The 22,623-nt window shown below is 33.7% G+C and overlaps 1 protein-coding gene across 1 annotated transcript; it reads left to right on the top strand.

Annotated features, from left to right (window-relative positions):
- Positions 1 to 5,315: 5,315 nt before the first annotated feature.
- On the top strand, positions 5,316 to 13,648 carry LOC110100599 (zinc finger protein STAMENLESS 1-like). Its single transcript, XM_028692138.1, has 5 exons — positions 5,316 to 5,347; positions 6,468 to 6,574; positions 6,859 to 6,981; positions 7,090 to 7,168; positions 13,609 to 13,648. The coding sequence occupies exons 1-5, from the start codon at positions 5,316 to 5,318 to the stop codon at positions 13,646 to 13,648; spliced, it is 381 nt and encodes a 126-aa protein (XP_028547971.1).
- Positions 13,649 to 22,623: the final 8,975 nt, after the last annotated feature.

The raw sequence follows: 22,623 nt of genomic DNA, 5'->3' as shown, positions 1-22,623 counted from the left end.
ACACCATTCAAGAAAGCCGACTTCACATCTAATTGATGAATCTGCCACTTATTCATAGCTACAATAGAAAAAATTAATCTGATTGTATCAAATCTGGCAACCGGTGCAAAAACTTCTTCATAATCTATCCCTTGCTTCTGCTTGTACCCTTTGACTACAAGTCTAGCCTTGAATTTGTTTACACCTCCTTCAACATTTTTCTTCAATTTGTACACCCACTTGACACCAATGGATTTTTGACCTTTAGGAAGTGAGGTCAAACTCCATGTGTCATTTCTCTCAATAGACTCAATCTCCTCTTTCATGGCATCCATCCAGCTCTTATCTGCAACTGCTTCATTAAAAGTTAATGGCTCTTCATCTACATATAAAGAAAATTGAGATAACTCTTCATTGTAATTTGTGGTGTCATATATCTCCTACAGGCTTCTAGTCTTCACCTTTTCAATACCACTACTAGATGATTCTCCCAATCGATCTCACTATAGTGTGTGGTGGTCTTTGTTGCTCTACATCATCAATAATTTTTTCTAAATTTTCCCCAATTGTGACATCCTCCTCGTTGCCATTTTCAAGCCAATCCCAAGATATGCTCTCCTCAAATCTCATATCCCTGCTCACTACCACTTTCTTTGTTATAGGATTATACAGTTTATAGGCTTTTGACCTTTCACTATATACTACAAACACGCACTTTTCAGATTTTTCATCTAACTTTCTTCTTTTTTGAACAGGTACATGAACATAAGAAATACTCCCAAAAACTCTCAAGTGATCAACAATAGGCTTATGGCCACTCCAAATTTCAAAAGGGGTTTGAGATGGATTGTTTTTTGATGTTGCTCTATTCAACAAATAAATAACACAAGACACAGCTTCTGCCAAAAATAGATTGGGGACTCTCCTCTCCTTCAACGTACTCCTAACCAATCCCATAATGGTTCTATTCAACCTCTCAGCTACCCCATTTTGTTGTGGTATCTAGTTGTTAACTGATGGCGTATCTCATTCTCCTTCAAATAATTTTGCATATCATGACTAACATATTCTCCACCTCAATCACTCAACATCTTAATGAAATGGCCACTCTCCTTCTCCACAAGTGCTTTGAATATTTTTAGATATTCAAATACTTGTGACTTTTCTTTTAGAAAATACACCCAAACTTTTCTGCTATAATCATCAATAAATGTGAGAAAATAATAATTACCTCTAATAGAAGTAGTGTGCATCGATCCACACAAATTTGAATGAATAAGCTCCAATGGCTTCAAGGCTCTCCATGATTTTCCAGCTGAAAATGGTGCTCTGCTCTGCTTTCCTGCAACACATGCTTCACAAATCTTATCTTGAACTTCAATATGTGGAAGCCCATCAACTATATTCTTCTGGCTCATATAAGAAAGTGTCTTGGAACTTAAATGACCAAATCTACAATGCCTTAATCTTGAATGATTTTCTATGGAAGTTTTTAAACAACCATTTAAACTGCAATCATCTTCATGGGATACATTTTATTTGGAGTCACCTTCACCTTAGCAATCAAGAATCCATGCTTGTTTTTAATGGTACAAGTGTCAAAAGAAAATGTCAACACATATCCCTTTTGATTTAGTTGCCCAAAACTAAGAAAATTATGCTTAAGATTTGGAACATAGAAGACATCTGATATCTTCTTTTCTCCATTCCTTGTTTTCACCAAAATGTCACCTTTCCTTCCACAAATAATTTATTGTCATCTCCCGTACGTACTTCACTTTGGATTGAGTTATCCAAGGTAACAAACAATCTTCTATTGCCAGTCATGTGATTACTACAACCACTATCAATAAACCAAACAACTCCTGAATCATCAAACTCCTTGCAATGTGTAAGAAACACTGTGTCTTCATTTTTCTCCACTTCCTTTTCTTGACCAAATCTGCATTTGCCTCTTCACTCTCCTGTCTCTTCCAACAAAAATGATAAGTGTGCCCATACCTTTTGCAAAAATGATATTTGATATTGGCAAGGTTGCTTCTTCCTCTTCCTTTGAAACCATGTCCACGACCACGTGCACCTTCTACATCACCATGAGTTCCACCTTAAACTTCACCTCCATCACTTTGTGTAGATTCTCCTCTACCAGCACGGCCTCTTCCATGAGTACCATAAGAGCCTCTTCCTCTACCAAAACCTCTTCCATGACCACCTTTGAAGTTCCCACGCAATGCATGCCACTTGAGTTTTGAATACTTCCTCAAGTGGTGTCGAATCATATTGCTTCATTCTTAATTCATGGGATTGTAGAGATCCAAGCAAACCTTCAATAGACATTTGCTCTATGTTCTTTGCTTCTTCTATGGCTACCACTATGGCTTCAAATTTTCTGGCCAAGCTTCATAAAATCTTCTCAATAACTCTTTTATCTTCTACAAGTTTTTCATTCAACTTCAATTGGTTAACAATGGTGATTACCCGATTGAAATATTCTTCCACACTTTCTGACTTTTTCATCTTCAACATATCAACAAATTGGCTTCGTAGGGTTTGTAAACGTACCATTTTCACTTTCTCATATCCTTTGTAAGAAGCATGTAGTGTATCCCAAGCCTCCTTCCGCTCAAAAATAATTTCATCTACCGCTTGATAGACGAAGAAAAGAGCCTTCTGATCCTACTTCCGATTTTCTTTCAACTCTTGAAGAAGTCTCTGATTCAAATCTCTCTAAACTTCGGGCTCCTGAAAACCCTTCTCTACAATCTCCCACAACTCTTGAGATTGATACAACACCCACATTTGAATACTCCATTGATTGTAGTTCTTCCCCGTGAACTTGGGCAACTGAGATTGCAAATTATTGTTGCTTGAACTCGCTGCCATTCTCCAACCGGGCTTTGATACCAATGATGGAAGCAGAAAAGAACAAAGAATTAAAATTGGAGAAGAAAACCTCAAAAAACCAAAGCTTTTCTTCACTAAACCAAATCAGAGCAAAATAACTTGTCTTTCACAGAGAACAAAAAACGGAGAGCACCTACCTATCACTTTCACGGGAATACTTTAAAAACACATAGCAAATCAGTTTTAATAACTGTCCGAAACTAGAAATAAAAATAAAATAAAATTAAGGCTAAACGATGCAACGCTTGGTTTGAAATAATTCCAACACTTTCTTACTGCTTCTAAAGCACCTTTTAATTTGTTAACTAAGAAGCTGCATTATAAACAATAAGAAAGCCATCTCAAATAAAGGCTATGTTTTTAGGATGTTTAATAACATTAGTGGCGGCATATATATATCATTACAAAACCTTAAACTTTATTATAGTGACGACTGAGCATCAATGGGTCATTAATTTTGTGGAAAAACTAAAAAATTATAGCTATCCATTATTGTGTTACAAAAGGCCATTATCTGCGGTTGGAATCGATTAAGCTTTTGGCTAGTTCAACAATAATCGTCCACTCTTTATCATGCTCATTTTGATATTCCCGCTATATAATTTTGTTCTTATTGTAATGTTTCTTCCTGAAGATTTTCCTCACAGTGCTCTTTAATTAGACGCCTAGTTGTTGGTTGTTAATGCTCCTCCACTCTCGCACTTTGAATTATTTTTCAATATAAGTTCGAAATTGTTTATCTGTTTGAGTTGGGAGAAAAATCTATCTCAAGCGTTTTCCTATCTCAAACAAGAAATAGACATCAATTACTCAGACAGTATAAAAAGTGCAGGAATTTTTTTTTAATTTCTGTAAGTGATATATATGAGAAAATATAAATAATTTAAAAGTGCTTTTTTCAGCAGGCAATATATAAAACTATTATCTTTAATAATCTAAATCTGCTTCTTTTTAGAGGAAGAGTTACAACTTTCAAAAGTAAAATAGAAATAATTTAATTTAGTCTAGTAAATGTGAGCATACAGTATTATTTATCGAGCATTATTTGTAGCACTAATACTGAACGTCTATTTCTTAAATGACTGTTCAAATATTTCTCAGGCTATCAGGTACTTATCTTAAATATAATTTCTACAGAAAAGGAAGGAACAAAAATAACTCGTTGGCAAATTTACGAAGGCGTTTTGAATAAAAATATGTAAATTAGAAAGTTAATAATTAATGTGCTGAAATAAAATTTTAAATTAATAAGCACTAAGAAGATAATTTAATTTCTCTAAAATTACATATTTAAAATAAGATGATTAAAGATATTATAGAATTAGCTAAGCACCAAAGTTGTTGTTCTTAAAATTTCTAATATTTAGAATTAATTTGATTCTGTGGAATTTTCTAAAACTTTATAGACCACACATGTTGAAGGAGATGAAACTCACCAAGGGTGAACTTTCCCATTTGAAAAAAACAGATTTAATTTTCAGGATGTTTAAGAGAAGCCTTTCTTTGCAAGTTCCTTCATCTTCCATTTCTTCCTTCTATTCTTTAGCCTCCTTGTTAATCACTTTTTTTTCTTCTATTTCATGGGAATTTCTTACTAGGAGGCTGTTTTTGAAGCTCACTTGTTTTCCTATTTAAGGGTCTTTTATTTATACAGTACTTGAAATCACATTGTTATCAGATACTCTCTTATATAAGTTTCTCTTAAAAAAAGTTTATCCTGTCAAAAAGGTAAAACATTCCCACCACCACCTCCTAAATCTTGGCATCTCACAATTATCCAATTACACTTCAGAAAATTTTACAAGACATCGCTTTCAATTTTACAAGATAATAAACAACGCATACAGTAAAATATATTGCCTTACAATATTATATTTTTTTAATGCAAATCCTTAAGAGCTTTCTTAAAACACAGCCTAAGAAAGATTTTCTTCAGAATTTATTGATTGGTTTTCCCCCTAGTGTAAGAGTTAACTAAGTTAACACAAAAAGAAGAAAAGTCTTCATCATTTGTATGACCATTCTACTCGATTCTTTCATTACTCTTCTTCATGTTCCATACCAATTAAAACAGCTCTTTATATCCAAAATTTTGCAACTTTCTAGGAAGCTAATCTCCACTTCAATGGTGGTCTCCATGCCATTATTTACACTACCCAGCAGGATTTCTTGCTCAAGCCAGACAAAAAACATAGGACAAATGAACTAGCTATCCACCACCCTCAACTTTCTATCTTTTCTGTCCTAGGTTACGAATTCAATTGAACTACTGTTTACCAAGCTTCAAATGCATGGATTATTCATACACTATTCACACACAGTACTCCTCAACAATAAATGGCTTCCACTTTATGCAGAAAAATAGAGTTCAAAAGATAAATATTTCTACTGCTTCTCTCTCTATTGTTTGCGCGTTTGAAAACAACAGTTCCATGAGCTCCATGAGCATCAAAAGACAGCAAAGGTACTTTGTGATGGCCCTCATCATATAGGCTTCTTCCACACTAGTGGCTTAGCATACCCTTCTTAACTAAATACCCGGGCAGCACTTTGTAAGAGGCGCCCTTGTCTTTATTGCCCTCCATGGCTTGGACCCTGTGGCGTCCCCACAAACGCTACATTACCCGCTACATGGCCCCACAAACAACATAATCTCCATTTGTGTTGCCAACCATGCTCCATTCACATCCAACGGCTCCTATTCCATCATCTATTCATGCTCATTTCATGTATTTATGATGAATGATCAAAATATATATATTCATATTTTTATTATATTAGCACAACATTAGTAAAGTAAACTGCAAGCTGAATTTTACTCGATTAATTTATGAGACAAATTTCAAGCTAGTTCTAAATCAAATAGTCTACCTTTAAAAAAAAAATTGAAAGCTAAATGATTGCGATCCAACTTAAAATTGGGCTTTAATATGTTTGAGCAAACTGTGAGTCAAAATTAGAACAACTAATCCAATCTCTCTCATCTGAGGTGAGACCGAAGGCATCATTATGAGTGGGAGTATAGGATAGGGTTTGTAGGGTTTGTAGGGGAAAGCAAGGCCACGTCCCTCTCATACTCTCTCTCTCTCTTCCCAACCAAACAAAGGCAAAAAACACCGCTCCTACTCCCCCAAAGCCCCCCGTCCTCTAACAGTCACGGAAACCAAGGCCTCTTTGCCCTAACCAAGCCATTTAGGAAGTGTAAGAGCGATAGACCAGAGAGAGAGAGAGAGAGAGAGAGAGAGAGAGAGAGAAGGTGAGGTGAGAAAGGAGAAAGTCGGAGAAAGTAGGAGAGAGAAAGCTACGGCTGTACAGACACAACTAATAGAGATCTTTCAACCCTCTCTCTCTCTCTCTCTCGCTTCAAAACAGGCGTCCACACACGATTCAGGCCCAAACTCCAGTCTCACCTTTTGATCTCCCTCAAGCTTTCTCCCATCCCTAACAAAGCCTCTCTCCTCTCCGTTTAGGTTTCTTTGTCTGCTCTCTCATATCATGTAAAGATGCCCTAAACCAACTTCTTTGCTATTTTCCTCAAAGATAGAGTTTTCAACGGTGTAATGACTTTTTTAAATTTTTTTAAGGAGGCCGGAAGAGAGCCCGCTCGACCTCAATAACTTACCCGAAGAGTACGGCAAGCAAGCTGTGGAAGAGAGCTCCACCACCACCGCAGCCTCCACTGAAACTGCTAGTAAGACAAAAAAAAAAAAAAAAAACCATTAGTAATTAGTTCACATAGTAGTAAAAATATTTATTGCATATGTTGTTGAATTAATGAGATATATATATCAAAAGTTGTAGCTGTTGTGCATATTAAAAAAGGGGTAAGAAGTATTTAAACTTGTTCTTCATTTTGTTCTCTTCTCAGTACTATGAATGTTGTTGACTACTATTTTTTTTCATTTTAAGGGTTTTGGGGTTTATATATCTCTTACTAAAGTGGAAAGCCAAAAAATTAACAAAAAATTGTTGCAGGGTTCAAGAAGAAAAAAAATGGAGGCAAGGATGAGAGTGGGAAGATTTATGAGTGCCGGTTTTGCTCGCTAAAGTTCTGTAAATCACAAGCTTTGGGTGGCCATATGAACCGGCATAGACAGGGCAAGTTTACTAATTTCTTCTTGTTGGCCACCTCCCTCTGTATCTGTATTTGCATTTTATTATGTTTTTTTTTTTTTCTTTTCCTATTTTGTTATGAATATTTTTCAGAGCGGGAGACAGAAACACTCAACCGAGCTCGTCAACTTGTGTACAGCAACGAAGGTCTCTCTGCAGGAGTTCACTTAGGGTAAGTTTCTATTTATATTTAATTAACTTTTATTTTAGAGAAAAAAAGGTTCAGTTTTTATCAACGATGTAATGGCATGGAGAAAAAAATTCTCATGTGATTATAAACAGATTTTTCTATTTTTATTCATTGTTATTGTTTTTTTTTTAATAAAGATGGAAAAAAATTTCGGTAAGAATAAAAATTGCTGCATTACATTTCTTTATATTTAAACAACATGAAATTATGTTATTTGGATTTGTAGGTAATACAAGAATATTGATAATATTCATTATAAAATTTATGATAAAATAAAAAAATATTTATATATAATCAGCATAATAATTATTATAAAAGATAAAATAGATATTCTCTCAATATATACAGTAATTTTACAAACAAAATATAAATTTATGAATTTTTTTAATTACTATGAAATCTAGAAAAAATAGTAAAATGAATATATAATATATTCTTTTTATATATTTTATATCAGGCATCTACACATTACATTAGAATATATTTCATCTCATGTGTTAATTTTTGAACCACATTTTTAAACAATTGGATCATGATATTTACACCCAAATTTTTATAATAAAATTTTCATATATATGTGGAAAAAAATCAAGTAAAGATTTTGTGATCAAAATTTTGGATTCTAATGAGGCATACATGAGATATACTTTAAAGTTGAATTAAATAGAAATTTTAATTTATTACTCAGTTAATGCACTCATCTTAATATAATATATATATATATATATATATATATATATCACTTAAACATGCTATTTAATCATGAATTATGTCGATTTTGATCTTCCTATGAGGGGTTCATAGGTTGCTTCTCTGTCTTCAATGGTAGTTATCTTTTAATTCTTTTGTAATTTTTATTTTCATTTAACGAATTATTATCTAACATGTATTATAACCACTCTGCTTACCTATTGAAAACTGATCATCATGAATAACAAGAGCAAACTACTCATATTGTCCCTCTTGTAAATTTTTCCCAAAAAAAAAAAAACATAAATAATAATCACTGAATTTCAGGTTAAGAGACATTAATTGCACTTTGGAATCATCAACACCGTATCAATCACTTACCTTGCCCTCCACTGCTACTCGCAACATCATCAACGATCCATGCCTTCAATTCCGACCGTTATATCCTCGTCTACCAATGGCAAACCACTGCCACACCTACCCTCCATCCATGCATCTACCCTTCCTCATCTTACCCTCCACTTCCTCATCATCCTTCCATTAATGGCGATTACTACATTGGTCATAGTCCTCCCCGCCGTCTCCCCAAGGCCTCTCTTCACCCTCTAGAATCAACCTACTCTCTGCTTTGGAACCCATAATCTTCACTCTTGACGGGATCCGGCAGCCGATAATGAATCGAGATAGCAGTCTACAGCTAATCAAATGGATGGAAATGAATTGGAGTTGCAAGATATGGATCTTGGGCAGCATGATGGATCAGGTGATCCTTCTAATGATATTGATCATAATTTCCCTTGAATATCTTGGTGTTTGGAAAATAATTAAACTTATTTTCATGGCTATAAGGTGAGTGAAGTAGATTTTTTTTTTTTTTTAATTACTGAGGTTTGGATGTTTTAGCTGTATGTAATCGAATGAATGTATTTGGAATATTAGATTAACTTAATTTTATTGGCTATGTGTCTTCACGTTTTTTTTTTTTTTTTTTTTTTTTTATTTTTTTTATTTGTGCAAAGTAAATATTTGGAGATTAATTCATTCATTTTGGTTATATATATATATATAATATATATATATATATATATATTATATATATATATATGGGCTAAATATATCAGATTGGCTTTGTAGTGAAAGCGAAGCTTTTGGCATATTTCAAATGTACTAAATTTTTTTTTACTCTCAGTTTACTTTCATCATAAACTCAAAAATAGCTATCTGAGAAGTTCATATTTTACAAATATATATATGTACACACACCACAGCATTTTTTGTTGGATTTTTGACCGTTGATTTCCATTGCAAAACAACTTAAATTAATTGCAACAAATATATATTACATATATTTAAAATTCTTGTTGCAAACGGTTTGTCATTTCAAGTCTGTCACAAAGCTAATTCGTTACCCTTTTTTGTTTTTTTTTTTAAATCTTGCAGATGTTGTAAAATTGATCAATCTGATAACAAATCAATCATAATTCTGTACATTCATTTCAACTATGTCGCAAAACCGTCAAAAAAAAAAAAAAAAAAACTAAGAGAAATTTTTTTAAATTTTACACACATGTAATTACAACTTATTATAATATCAGTAACGTATCATATCACAATATCAATCGCATCAATCACAACATCAACAAAAACAAGTTGGGAAAAATTACTAACAAAATAAGATCAACAAATTCTGAAAAAAAGGGATTCATACATTATAATCATTTTAGTGCATGAAATGGACAGCATGTAATGCTATAAAATTTGTTGTTTATGGAAGTTAATAAAACAAACATCTTCTTTTTAATGGAATGATCACTCATCATCTTCATCCTGATCATCATCCTCGAGAGGGCTGGGGCCCTTTTCATGAAGGCTATCATGAATTTATGTTGTTGAAGGCTCTGAAAATTCGCACCCCGGCCTCTCCTCTGCTTTCCTCAGGAGAGTTTTAACCAATGAAGTCCTAGGGTAAATTTTCAGAAGGCAGATTGGGTTTGTAGATAAGACAATATCCAGAGATTTCTCCCTCATTTTGCGAGGACTTTAGATCTGAGTTTTGGTTTTATATAGGCGTAAGTCCCTGTAGTTAGTTACCCCTCCCGATAACGAGAGAGAACTTTCGATTAAGGCTAGTCGTAAAGATATGTGTTATCTGGCATAGTAGCATGGGTTTAGGTGTTTGAAAATTTGATATTTAAAATTAAACATTTCACCACCGAATTCTTAAAAATGGATGATGGGGGAATGGATGATGAACCCAATCAAGATCTCATGATTTCATCGTCCCGAACCATCATGATCACTGGTCTACTTAGTCAGAGGAGTAAATGAACCAATCTAACAGTAAGATTCTTGTCAGCAACCATAAGTTGCATCAACCTAGGGCTCCCTATAGACCTAGGGTGGAAGTTTATCTAGAAGGTCAAATTTGAATTCATCTTAGCTAACGAAGGGCTTTATGCCCTATCAATTATATCCTATTGACTATTTCTCAGGGATTTAGTGCCATTAGGGAGAATGCGAGCTTTGGTCATGTTCATAATTAAGTGGTGTCATTTCATTGAAAATCACCCAGTTCAGAGGGTCATGACCATAACCATTTACCCGTGGTGTCATTTAGCAGCAAAATCATCAGTTAGAGGGCACGTGCTACATCCTTGCGGGTAAGAGACTGTTTGAGAATGAATCCTAGTGATATTCTCGATCAGACATTAGCTTAATTTTAGTGAGCTGACGTAATTTTAAATTTGTCACATCGGTAAATTATTACGGAGGGTGGATGAATTTTTCTTTAATCATTTTAATGGTTGAATTTTGATTTTAAATATTTTTTAGATTTCTTGGGTATTTGAGAAGTATTTTTAAGTGTTTGTGGTTCTCTTCGATTTTGATAAACATTCAATACGGCCATTATCAGCATATTTATAGGCTATTTTATTCATGAATTGAACCTTATTGATTTGTTGACAAATAATCATGTTTATTTTCGGCTGTATGCTTTTATTAATGAATTTGTATTATTCATAGGTCTTGAAGGTATAATATGAACTATAAAATAAATAGTGCAGTCGATGTCGCGACTATATATTTACTACAAAAAATTCACTGAATATGAGTGGTTAAATCAGTGATTTGACTGCCGCTAAACTGCCAGTACCAAACACAAAACTATCGAAACTTTCGGCGCTCAACTAACCATAAAAAATAACGCCTATATTCTCTTTTTGTGATGACTTTTACTAGCGGTTTAGCTTCCATTTTTAAGTAAAATGTTTTTTGCAATTAAAACTGTTAGAAAACTGCTAAAAGGGCCCTAAAATTGTACCCCCCTCCCTTCTTCCTAATTTCTTTGCATGGCTTATTTTATTTTATGAATTTATTCTCGCAGGATAATTTTATACAACTGCGGGAAAGTCAAAAGTCAACATTCTACTGGTGAGGGATCATATTCAAAATCAACCTCATATTCTAAGTATCACACATGGTAAGATGTTATTGGAGGAAGGCAGAGCGAGAGGGTTTATGGCTTAGGTTTGCAGAGATATGCTTATGAGGGCAGTATATATACTTTAATATTTTATGATATTAGTGGAGTTGAAAAAATTGTTATTTAGAGGGTTGGTCCCTTAATAAGAGAGATAACGGAGATGAGAAAGATTTAAGTTGAGATGCATGTGGAGCTACGATCATATCGAGATGAAAATTAGAATAAAAAGGAGAAAATGCCTATACCTAAATCAGAGGACAGCAAGGACACAGACGATGATTATTGTTGTTGTTATTTGTTGTTATTTATTTGAAGAAATATTTGGTGTATTTGGAATATATGCATTGTGGATTTCATATATTATGTTGATTATGAAACATATGCATTATTATTTGTTTGAAGAATTATTTGTTATTATTTAGAACATATAAACATTATTTATTTGTTTGAAGAACTGTCATGTTTGAATGTGGATGTCAGAGTATTTCATATATTACATTTTGAACTGTCTGAGTATATGGTCAAAAGTGTTTTATATATGTTTTGAACTGTGTACAGGTAATTATGAAAATTTCTTTGGATAGAGGGACTGTCATTTTTTTGCAATTGCTACAAGTTTTCGGTCGCTAACTAGCAATTTATCTGCCAGAAACATTGATACCAGATGACTTTAAGTTTTTTTTGGTATTATTGTTTAGCCGCTGGTAATAACCAGTGGCTAACCGACAGTTTTGCCGATGACAATATCAGTGATTTTTATCGTCAATAATAAACTGACGGTCAGTGGTGATTTTTTGTGCTAGAATTTTAGGGCGATTTACCTTCAATTTTGGGTTAATTAATTTTTAGCAATTTGAGCAATCGAAAAATCACCAGAAAATGTTGCCACCATAAATAGGCAGCCATTTTGCATTTCCTATGTGGTTTATTCTAGTAGTTTAGAAACTGCCAAAAATTTTCCAAACCACCAGAAAATACATTTAAACCATTGGTAATGGCCAATTTTTTTGTAGAGATTTGTTCATTGGTTCAAGGTGTGTCAACTCCCGTCCTACCAAAGAGAAGGATCAGAATTGAACTTAACTTTATTTTTTGACTCGCATAACATCCTTAGATGTCACGTGTACCTACAATATGCTCATTGAGACCCATACAAGTATTTAGGGAGTATTTTGAATATTTAATAATGCTCAGTTGTGCGGGTAACCCATAGTTTGAATGCAGCTTTTTATTTGGAAGCTCATATACGCCTTATATCCATTTGTATACATGTTGGGGATCCAGTGGTGTGGCATTATGTTACAAGTTGAGTTTTTTTTCTACTGATTTAGGCAGGTAGGCTATCGTCCACTAACGAACCTTTTGCAGTCACTAGTAGATGTTGTTATCTGCTATAGTTCCCTCATATCCTTCTTGTAGATGACATGTTAAGTGTATAGCGGGTCTTCTACCACTGTTCATAGGTATCTACATTCACCACATCTTATTACTTTGGATTATACATGATGTGCTGCATATATCATGATTCTCCCATGCTTTCTGATCGGTAAGTTGCTTTATTTACTTGTGCACCAACTTTCAACATTTATCAAAGGCTTGTATTTTTGCTTGCGAGACTGATATGAATATTACACATTAGCCATCATTTTTCATAGGTGAAATACTTACTAAAGCCTCCATGTATTTGGCTACAATTCTTTTATGTTTGTTATAATCCTTTTACATTCTCTCTTGTAGATAGCATATTGTACACCTAATGAGTCTCCTACAATGACTTGTAGATACTTGCATTTGCTATATTCCACCTTCTTTTGCTTGTAGAAGATTGGTGTGTTTGACCTTCTGTTGGATAGTCATTGACTGTGAGGATTCAATAGCATCCATTATCTATTACTGTCAACCATTCATAGGAATACTACTACGCATATAACAAATATTCCATTGCTGGCAGGTGTCAGCATTTGTTGTATACAACATCATATATGTCTGTAGGATGCTTTATTGTTTGCAGGCGAGTTGATATGTTTGTTGATAAGTTAGTCGATAGTGAAAGCAAGAAAACTATCCTCTTCATGATTTTCTCACTTTTCTTTTAAGCATGTCACATCCACTACTTGTGAGCAAATAGTTGATATTTGAAATACATCAACGATTATATGTTGGTGGTTTATGTTCAATGTGCATTCCTTAACACTGCTTGCAGATGAGGCCATTATGTGCACTGCAAGTCTTTTGTTATTACTTGTAGGTATTTCAGTGTTCATAAGGAATATTGTATGCATCCTTAAGACAACTGGTATTTGTTGTATGGGAAATTTGTTGCATTTACAGTTCATTTATAAATTAACACTGATCTTCAGGTGAGTTACATTTGTTTCCAATTCCACTTGTTTGTTGATGAACAAGTTGTTGTGTTCGTCATCAATTTCTTTTTATAAATGTTAATTGGCAAACTGATGCATTTGGTTGCATTTATATTGGTGTCCATGAAAAATGCTATGGGTATTTGTAAATTAACTAACTCCGATCGTAGAGGAACTTATGCATCACAAACTCATTTGATGTCATTGCTCACAGACAGGTTGAGTTGTATATTACAAGTTTTATTAAATACATATGTAGATTGTTAATAAATATCCAAAGGTCACTAGTCATCATATGTGAATCGATGTATGCATTACAAATCTTCCACTGTCATATGCGGGCAAGTTGCACTAAGTACAGTAAGTATTTGCATTTTGTTATGTATTAACAATCGTTGTTTGCTGAGGATTTGCAAAAAAATCATTGTGATTGTTTGTAGATTGGTCAGTTGATATGAAGGGAATCGGAGGAGCAACGGTGTTCGGGCCGAACAGACTAAAGGCTTCAATCAAAAGTGATTGGGCTTGCGTGAAGTTTTGAACGGGGATTTACGTACTTAATTGCATGCGAAGGGGAGTTGTAGGCAGAGGCTTAATGTGTGAGAATATCATGAGAAAGGGCTGGATATGATGTGTGGAATCAAGCATGGAAGAAGTTGAAGCAGAGGGCGTGAGGAAACAACAGCGAATGAATCAAGGATTTGTTCTTATTTTAACGAGACCAGAAGATGTGATCGGGATGAGCTACGAGATCTGCTCGAAGAGATGTGAGAAGCGATAATTCAGTGTCGAATATACAAGAAAATTTTGTAGGATTTGGGATGGGCTTCGAGCAAGTAATCATTTTAACAAATTTTCAATTCATCTTTTTTTTTTTTTAATCACAGAGGTCAATAATTTCAATTCATGGAATTAAACAATCAAGAAGGGAATCTAAAGCACTACTAAGCATAACCTCCACCCACCCCATCTGATATTTTGATAGGTCAGATTGAGATTCAACATCGAGAGAGTAATCTATGTGCATGACATGAATACTCCTAAAATTAAAGTGATCGAGCTTTACTAGTGTATATCTATATGTACACTAGATTTTATAAGTCACATGCATCCTTCTTGCATGTGTCAGAGTCAACATTACCCTAACAACTAGACGACTCTCTTTATTTCTCGATAACAATAACAATAAAATTGTAATACCCCAAAATCAAATGTAAAAGAATTGCTTATTTTTAACTTTTTAATTATTTATTATAGTTTATATAAATCATCAATATAGATCAATCTAGCTGAAATAATTAAAATTCTATATCTCAAAATATTATTATTATTATTTTTTAGTTTAAACCCACGGCGGGGCCTACATGTTAATTTCCAAAAAAAGCGGTTACAAGGTCCTTAGAAGGAACCTCCAGCTCACTAATGCTCGAAAGACCTACAAGATAAAAAGAAATAAAACCTACGAGCGAGTGGTTCATTTTACTAAAATTACAAAATATATCTAAATTAGAACTAGGGCTGAGAGAAAACAGCACCCAAAAAAGGAAGCTCAAATAGATCCTGTTCAGCACAAGCTTCCTGCAAAAATTAAAAGCAAAAAAGGACAATATATAAACTAGCAAACTAGAGTGAAAAAAACTTACCTTGGGTCTTTTATAATCAGAACACTCCCTGCAAAAAACTCTCTTAAAATAAACATTAAACATAACATAGACTAAACTATTAGAAATGTAAATCTTAATTTGATAACTTAAACTGAAATTCTCACCAACATATCCATCCAGAATAATCCAGCCTAAAGGGTTTAGAGAACAGCACATAGCCGAGAAAGCATGAAGTATACCAAAAACCTCATCAAGAAAAACTTTCCAACAGTAGAAACAAACTTTATCAGTAAAATCAAAACTGAGATAATAAAGAATCACAGAACCTAAGTTAACACATCTCCACCAAAAATACATAGAAATATTGCAAAGAAGCAACCACCCAGGCCAAAAGCACGATAGAAGCTGATCACCAAATACCAAATGATAAAACACCTAGAACCTAATGATAAGCCAATGAATCACCCAGACCTCAGTCACAAGAGAACCCCACCTAGAAAAACAACAGCTGCAAAGAACAAAATAATGAAACACCCAGGCAAGAGGCCAAAACAGACGCCCAAACAAAAAATCAGAGGTAGAAAAAGTCATTTAGATCTGATATACGGCAAACCCATCTTATCCAGGTTCACCAAACCTTTTAACATATGAGGAATATTAACCAAATCAAACTCTTTCTCCTCATCCAATTTACTACCAATTTTAGCTAACTAGTCAGCACACACGTTCCCTTCTCTAAGAACATGATTCATAGTGTAGGTAAAAGTAGAGAGAGCCATACGAATCTTTCTAATAATATAAAATAAGTGAGGGACATACACATCCTTATTATTGATAATTTGAATTAAACTAAGAGCATCCAATTCCACCTCAATGTTAATGAAACCTCTATTCTTACAAATGTAAAGACCTTTAAGTAAACCCATAAATTCAGCGAAAATGACCTTACACGGAGATAAAGGGCCCGCATAAGCCACTATCACATTACCAACATTGTCATGAATAATCCCACCATACCCAGCCGAAATAAGATCCACGGAACCATCAGTGTTAAGTTTCAGATTAGGGGAATCGGTTTAAGCCAGCTCACAATTCTTTCCCTTTTCATAAGCTCTTCAGTATGGATAGGAATGCCAAGACTCACACACAAACTATCACAGTTAATAAATTTTTTTTTCGAAATCAGTTTGACAACAGAAAATTGTAGCAGTTTATGATTTATATTATAAATAATACTCTTATCCTCCATCTTAATCCCATTATGCTTAGCATCATTACAACCTTTCCATATAAACCATAAGATAAGCATAGGCACGAGATTAAGAATATGACCTTTACTAGTGGATATCCAACCAGCCAAAAACTCCTGAATACAATTGATGGATATGGGATTATAAATAGGAATAGGTTTATTAACAATGTTACCATAATAAGCCCACACTTTTTGAGCAATATTACCAAAAAGAAAACCATGATTAATACTCTCAATATTAGAACAACAAAAGCATTTAGAGGGGAGATAAAAACCTTTATTATATAGGCGGTCATCCACCGTAAGAAAACCTTTAATGCACCTCCAAGCAAGAATAGAATAGGATAAAGGAATATTGTTATGTCAGATAAAACCATAAACATTAGAAACATCCTTTTTAATTCTAAAACTCTCCCACACTTCTTTGATTTTAAATCTACCATTGGTAGAATTGTTAAAGAGCAGGCAATCAGTATCATTAACATTCAAAGGAATGTTCAAAACAAGATGCAAAATATCAAAAGGCAGAATTTCTTTTAATCTATTGGCATTCCAGCTGCCATTAGTAATAAAATAGCTAACCTTAGTAGAAATCAGAGTATGAGAAGATAGTAAGCTATCAATAGATCCCGGCCCAAGCCAATTATCTTGCCAAAAATAAACCTCCCCTTTACCCAAACCCCACTGGAGAAAAGGTTCAGCCTCCCAACTAATCTGAGATAAACGTTTCCAAACAAAAGAATCAGATTTTTTAAAAGTACATAAAGTAGGGTGCATCACTTTGAAATACTTAGCAAACATAAAATTAGACCATAAACTAACCTTAGCTCTAAAGGAGAACCAAAGTTTATAAGAAAAAGACTTAACCATATCCAAAAAACTCTTATAACCTAAATCATCCTCATTGAAAGGACCGCACATTTTATTCCAAGAAGACCACATAATACAAGACTTATCATTCTTAAATCCCCAAAAAAATTTATTGATCAATCTTTCCAACCTAAGACAAATAGAAAGCGACGGATTAAGAGTGTGAATCATAAAAATCGGGATAGAATTTAAAACATGTTTAATAAGCACAAGTCTCCCACCAAAAGAGAGAAAATTAGAGGACCAATTAGAAATTTTATACTAAAAAACCGTTATCATCTCTTCAAATAACATACTTTTCTTCCTCCCCTTGAAAATAGGAGTACCCAAATACTTGAAAGGAAAAGATGAGCAACAGAACTCAGAAATCCTTCTAATCTCATTAATTTTCCCATGGCTAGTGGCTTTAGAAACAATGAAAGTACTTTTATTTTTATTGATAGAAAGCCCACTCAGATTTTGAAACTCATTTAAATAGTTAACAAGATATCTAATATTAGTCAAAGAACTATTGGCTAAAATGATAAAATCATCGGCAAAACTAAGGTGAGTAATGGGGATACCACCCTTCGTATGATAGAGAAAATTTGGATACTTTTTATAGAGAACCTCCAAACCCCTAGATAAATAGTCAACCACAATAATGAATAAAGAAGGGGAAAGATGATCACCTTGACGCAAACCTTGACTAGAATTAAAAAAAACCATTACTTCTACCATTAATAATAACAGAAAAAAACAGTGCTTAATACTGTTCTTAATCAATAAAATGAAAGTTTGACTAAAACCAAAGAGAGATAAAACTTTGTATAAAAAATTTCAAGAAAGGTTATCATAAGCCTTAGTAATGTCCAATTTGAAAATAATATTCTCACCCTTCACTTTAACATTGATATCGTGAGTCATCTCTTGAGCAAGTAAAACATTATCAAAGATGCTTCTACCTTTCACAAAACCAGTTTGATTTTGAGAGATTATTCTGGGAAGAAAATTAACAAGTCTAGTAGCAATGATCTTAGAGATAAGTTTATTAAAAACGGAGCATAAACTAATAGGTCTAAAATCATTCTAGTTATTGGTCGCCTCTTTCTTGGGAATTAAAACAATGTTAGTAGAAGAGAAAAAATTAGTATGAGGCTTACCCAAAAAGAACTCAGAAATAGCTTCCATAATATCCTTTTTAGTAATATTCCAAGTCTTAATGAAAAACTTAGTAGTAAAGCCATCCAGCCCTGCCACAGAATCCATATTCATCTCCTGCATAACCTTCCAAACTTCATCATCAGATGGAGACATAGTAAGAAATAAATTATCGGCCTCCGAGATACAAGAAGGGACAATATGAGAATTAATCATATTAGAAGAGACAAAACCACTATTAAAAATATGTTTAAAGTGCTCCACACCAGAATTTAAAATAGATTCCTCCTCATCCAAAACTCTACCATCATCAGTAGAAATTTTGAATATATGATTCCTGGTTTTCTTTTTATTAGCCAAAGCATGAAAGAACTTTGTATTTCTATCGCCATCAACCGTGATTTTAGTAGTAGCTTTTTGATGCCAATAAATCTCTTCTTGTTCTTGCAAAGTAATAAGATTGATCTTAGCCACATTAAGATCAGCAAAATTAGAGCTATCAGGGTTAATTTGACAAGCTTTTTCAAGTTCTAACACCTCTTTCTCAGCATTCTTAATGTTAGCAAATAAATCTTTAAAAATATATTTGTTCCACCATCTCAACACCTGCTCATCTCAACACCTGCTTGAGTCTACTAAGTTTGTTCCATAACCTGACCATACCCGAAATATTGTTATTAGGAAAAACAGGAGCCTGCCAATTTCTCTCAACAACATTAAGGAAATCATGATGAGAAAGCCACATATTTTGAAATTTAAAAGCAGAAGGGATAAATTTCTGGTTAGCATTGATAGAAAGCAAAAGAGAAGCATGATCAGAAGCAGTCCTACTAAGATGCTCAACATGAGTCATATGAAACTTAGCAATCCAATTACTATTAAATAAAATCCTATCAAGTCTTTGCCACAAGTTACCTCTATTCCAAGTGTAGGCATTACCAAAGAAACCTAAATCATGAAGGTCACAAGTAGATATCATTTAATTAAAATCTTCCATAGCATTAATATTAGGAATGCTACCACTCAATCTTTCCATAGCATTAGAAATAACATTAAAATCCCCTCCAATACACCAAGGCATCTAAACAGAGGAAGAAAAATTCATAAGCTGATCCCAAAGGGTCAACCGACCCCCTCTAGTGCTAGTAGCATAAACAAAAGAGGCATTACATTCAAAACTAAATATAGATATGGAAGTATGAACAACTTGAGCATAATCATCAATAATACTCACCTTAATAGCATTATTCCAAAATATCCAAATTTTATTGGAGCAATTGGCAAATCTATTAGCAAAACCTAATTTAGAAGCAGTATTATCAAGTTTACTCATAGCAATCAAAGGTTCAAGTAAAACTAACAAATGGATATTATGAATCCTACAAATATTTCTAACTCTAGTTTTAGAAACTTTCCCACCAATACCTCTAACATTCCAAATAAGAGACTTAACCTTGAGAACCTTTAGCACTAGTTTGTGCTTTAGTAGAGTACTGCGTATAGGATCCAGCATCTTTGGATTTTTTCCCCCTTTTTTTGTAACTTTAGAAAAATTTTCCTCCTCTAATTTTTTTAAAAAAGAATCATCCACAGCGATTTTTTTTTATTTAGAGCCATCTAAATCCGAAGGTAAAGAGCTACCACGCTCCAGATTATACACCTGTTTGTCCTTCTTTTTACCAGTCGGAATAATTTCCCCTTCTTCACAAGTATCATTCACATCAGAATCCAAATTAATATTAGAATGTATTGCAGCTGCTTGAACATCATCAGGAATTTTTAACATAGAGTTAACAGAAATGAAAATATTTGGAAGATTTTCAGTATCCTTACCAACATCCATACCTCCCATATTATCATCCATCTCACCTCTATTATCTGGCACATTTGAGCTAGTCCTAGCTTCAGCCTGGTTTAGAAGCACATCATTTAACTCCGGATTGACCGGTTTGTTATTAGAAATAGAAATAATAGGAGTATGAAGTAAATCATCCATAGTTTTAGCAGTTTTCTTAAGCTCAGGATGTTGTTTAAAACAATCAGAAATTGCATGACCATGAATCTTGCAGTGAGAGCAAAAATCCGAGACCTTTTCAAATTCCACTTTTTGCAGATAACCAAACGCTTTTGAACCAACCCAAACTTCTTTGGGGTGTTTCTTAGAAATATCAACTTCGACAAGCACCCTAGCCACAGAAGGACGAGTCCTGGAAGCAGTCGCTTGGTCAGTTTGCAAGGGCCTGCCAAAAACCAAACCAATAGCATGCAAGACTTGGGGATTAAAGAAATGTAATCTCAAGTTAGGAAAAGAAATCCAGATTGGAACTATAGGGGACTCTTCATGAATATAAAAAAGGGGTCCATTTTAAAACTCTCATTTGACAATTATTGATAAAATAATATCTCCTAGCAAAAGCACTACTATAATCAAGATCATTAGACAGTTGAATCGCGACATGTCTCGAGTCCAAAAGCCGGACGGAATAAAATCCAGTAAGTTTAAGATTAGCGAAAAAACTATGAATCGAGTCCATATTTGGACGGCGTAAAGTAAATTTACCAACGAGGGTAAACTGAAAAGGAGAAGCTAATTTAAGCACATCTTCATCAGTGATTAACACAGCCGGGACACCATTCAAAACCGATTGAGTAAAAATAGGAGCGTTATCACCTTGCATCGGGTTACCAGCTAACACATCTTTAAAAGACCTCGAAGGAGATTTTGATGAAGCATCACCATTAAGATTGAAAAAACCCCTGTTTTTTCCATGTATCGGGCTGGAAGCCTTCCCCCAAGCATTGGACGAAGCCATCCACGCCAAAAACCAAGCCCCAAAAGAGGGGGGAGAGCCGAAGGGGCCACCAGAGAATGAAAATGGGTGAGAAACTGAGCAAAATCGAAGGAAAATGATCGCATGTAAGTGGCCAAAGGGAACCCTAGAATCGCCAAAGAGGCGGCTCGGGAAAAAGGAACTGTGAGGTAAAAATCAGTGTAGTTTGATATCTCAAAATATTTTATTACATTCATTAACTAAATTTTACATTTACAATAATCAAGAGATCAGTACAAAGAATAAAGAAAAAAAATAAAAAATAAAAAATAAAATGAAGCATTAGGATCTCTATCAATTTCACTCCAACTAGTCCTGACCCCTTCCCAGACTTTTTTAAAGTTCACATAATGAGCTAAAAAGCCTAGCAGTAATCCAATAAATATCATTCAATCTCAACAATAATCAGTCACCACTAATACGATCCAATATGATCAATAATAAAAAGCATGAATGATCACACTTAAACACGTAAATCAACATATGATTAAGACTATAAAAGTATCGATAATTTGTATCGCTATTAGTAGGAAAATAAAAGTAATAGAAAAGTAAATCAATACAATAAAAAGTAACTCATCCATACAAAAATTTTTGAGATTGTTGAAACTTAGTTTTTCGATTGTTAAGATTCATGCAACATGTATATTTTTTATTATGCCAAATATTATTTTAATTACAATTTATCCTAACATATTTTGGATGTATTATTTTTTTGTTATTTGTGTGTACTAACATTTCAAGGAAATCATACTCTAGATTATTGAAGACTTCAAATCAAATTAGATTAGGGTTTATTATAAATGAAGTCTATATTTTTTTTTATTGAGTCTAAGAAAGTGTGATTGTAATTGAGCAATTATGCACGTACACACATAATATGGGAGTATTTAAAATTGTAAAATTTTTAAAATGATCGTACTGTACGAACTCATTTCATACGAGATGATTTATTCAGTTATTTCCCCTACGAGCAGTCAAACTAACTGCAAGTAAAAAATTTTTATAAGTACTGATCGTACTGTACGATGCTCTTTTTGACATATGTTGTCCAGAGTATGAATTGGATGGATCCCTTTTCATCATGATGAATTCATTAGTTTTCTAAATTGATCGTACTGTACGATGCCATCATCAAGCGTACATCATCTAGAGTATGAATTGGACTGGTCTCTTTTTATCCCGACGAATTTGAAAATTTTT

Source organism: Dendrobium catenatum, unplaced genomic scaffold, assembly GCF_001605985.2.
Source record: "Dendrobium catenatum unplaced genomic scaffold, ASM160598v2 original_scaffold_125794, whole genome shotgun sequence".
NCBI classification, from domain to species: Eukaryota; Viridiplantae; Streptophyta; class Magnoliopsida; order Asparagales; family Orchidaceae; genus Dendrobium; species Dendrobium catenatum.
This window is presented reverse-complemented; position numbering and strand designations above follow the sequence as displayed.

Excerpts from the sequence above, each read along its gene's own strand:
- LOC110100599 (XM_028692138.1), top strand. The coding sequence starts at position 5,316 with ATGAGCTCCATGAGCATCAAAAGACAGCAAAG. Across the intron at positions 5,348-6,467 it reads AGCATCAAAAGACAGCAAAG|GAGGCCGGAAGAGAGCCCGC; the intron begins GTACTTTGTGAT and ends AATTTTTTTAAG. Across the intron at positions 7,169-13,608 it reads TCTGCAGGAGTTCACTTAGG|GTATTTCAGTGTTCATAAGG; the intron begins GTAAGTTTCTAT and ends TATTACTTGTAG.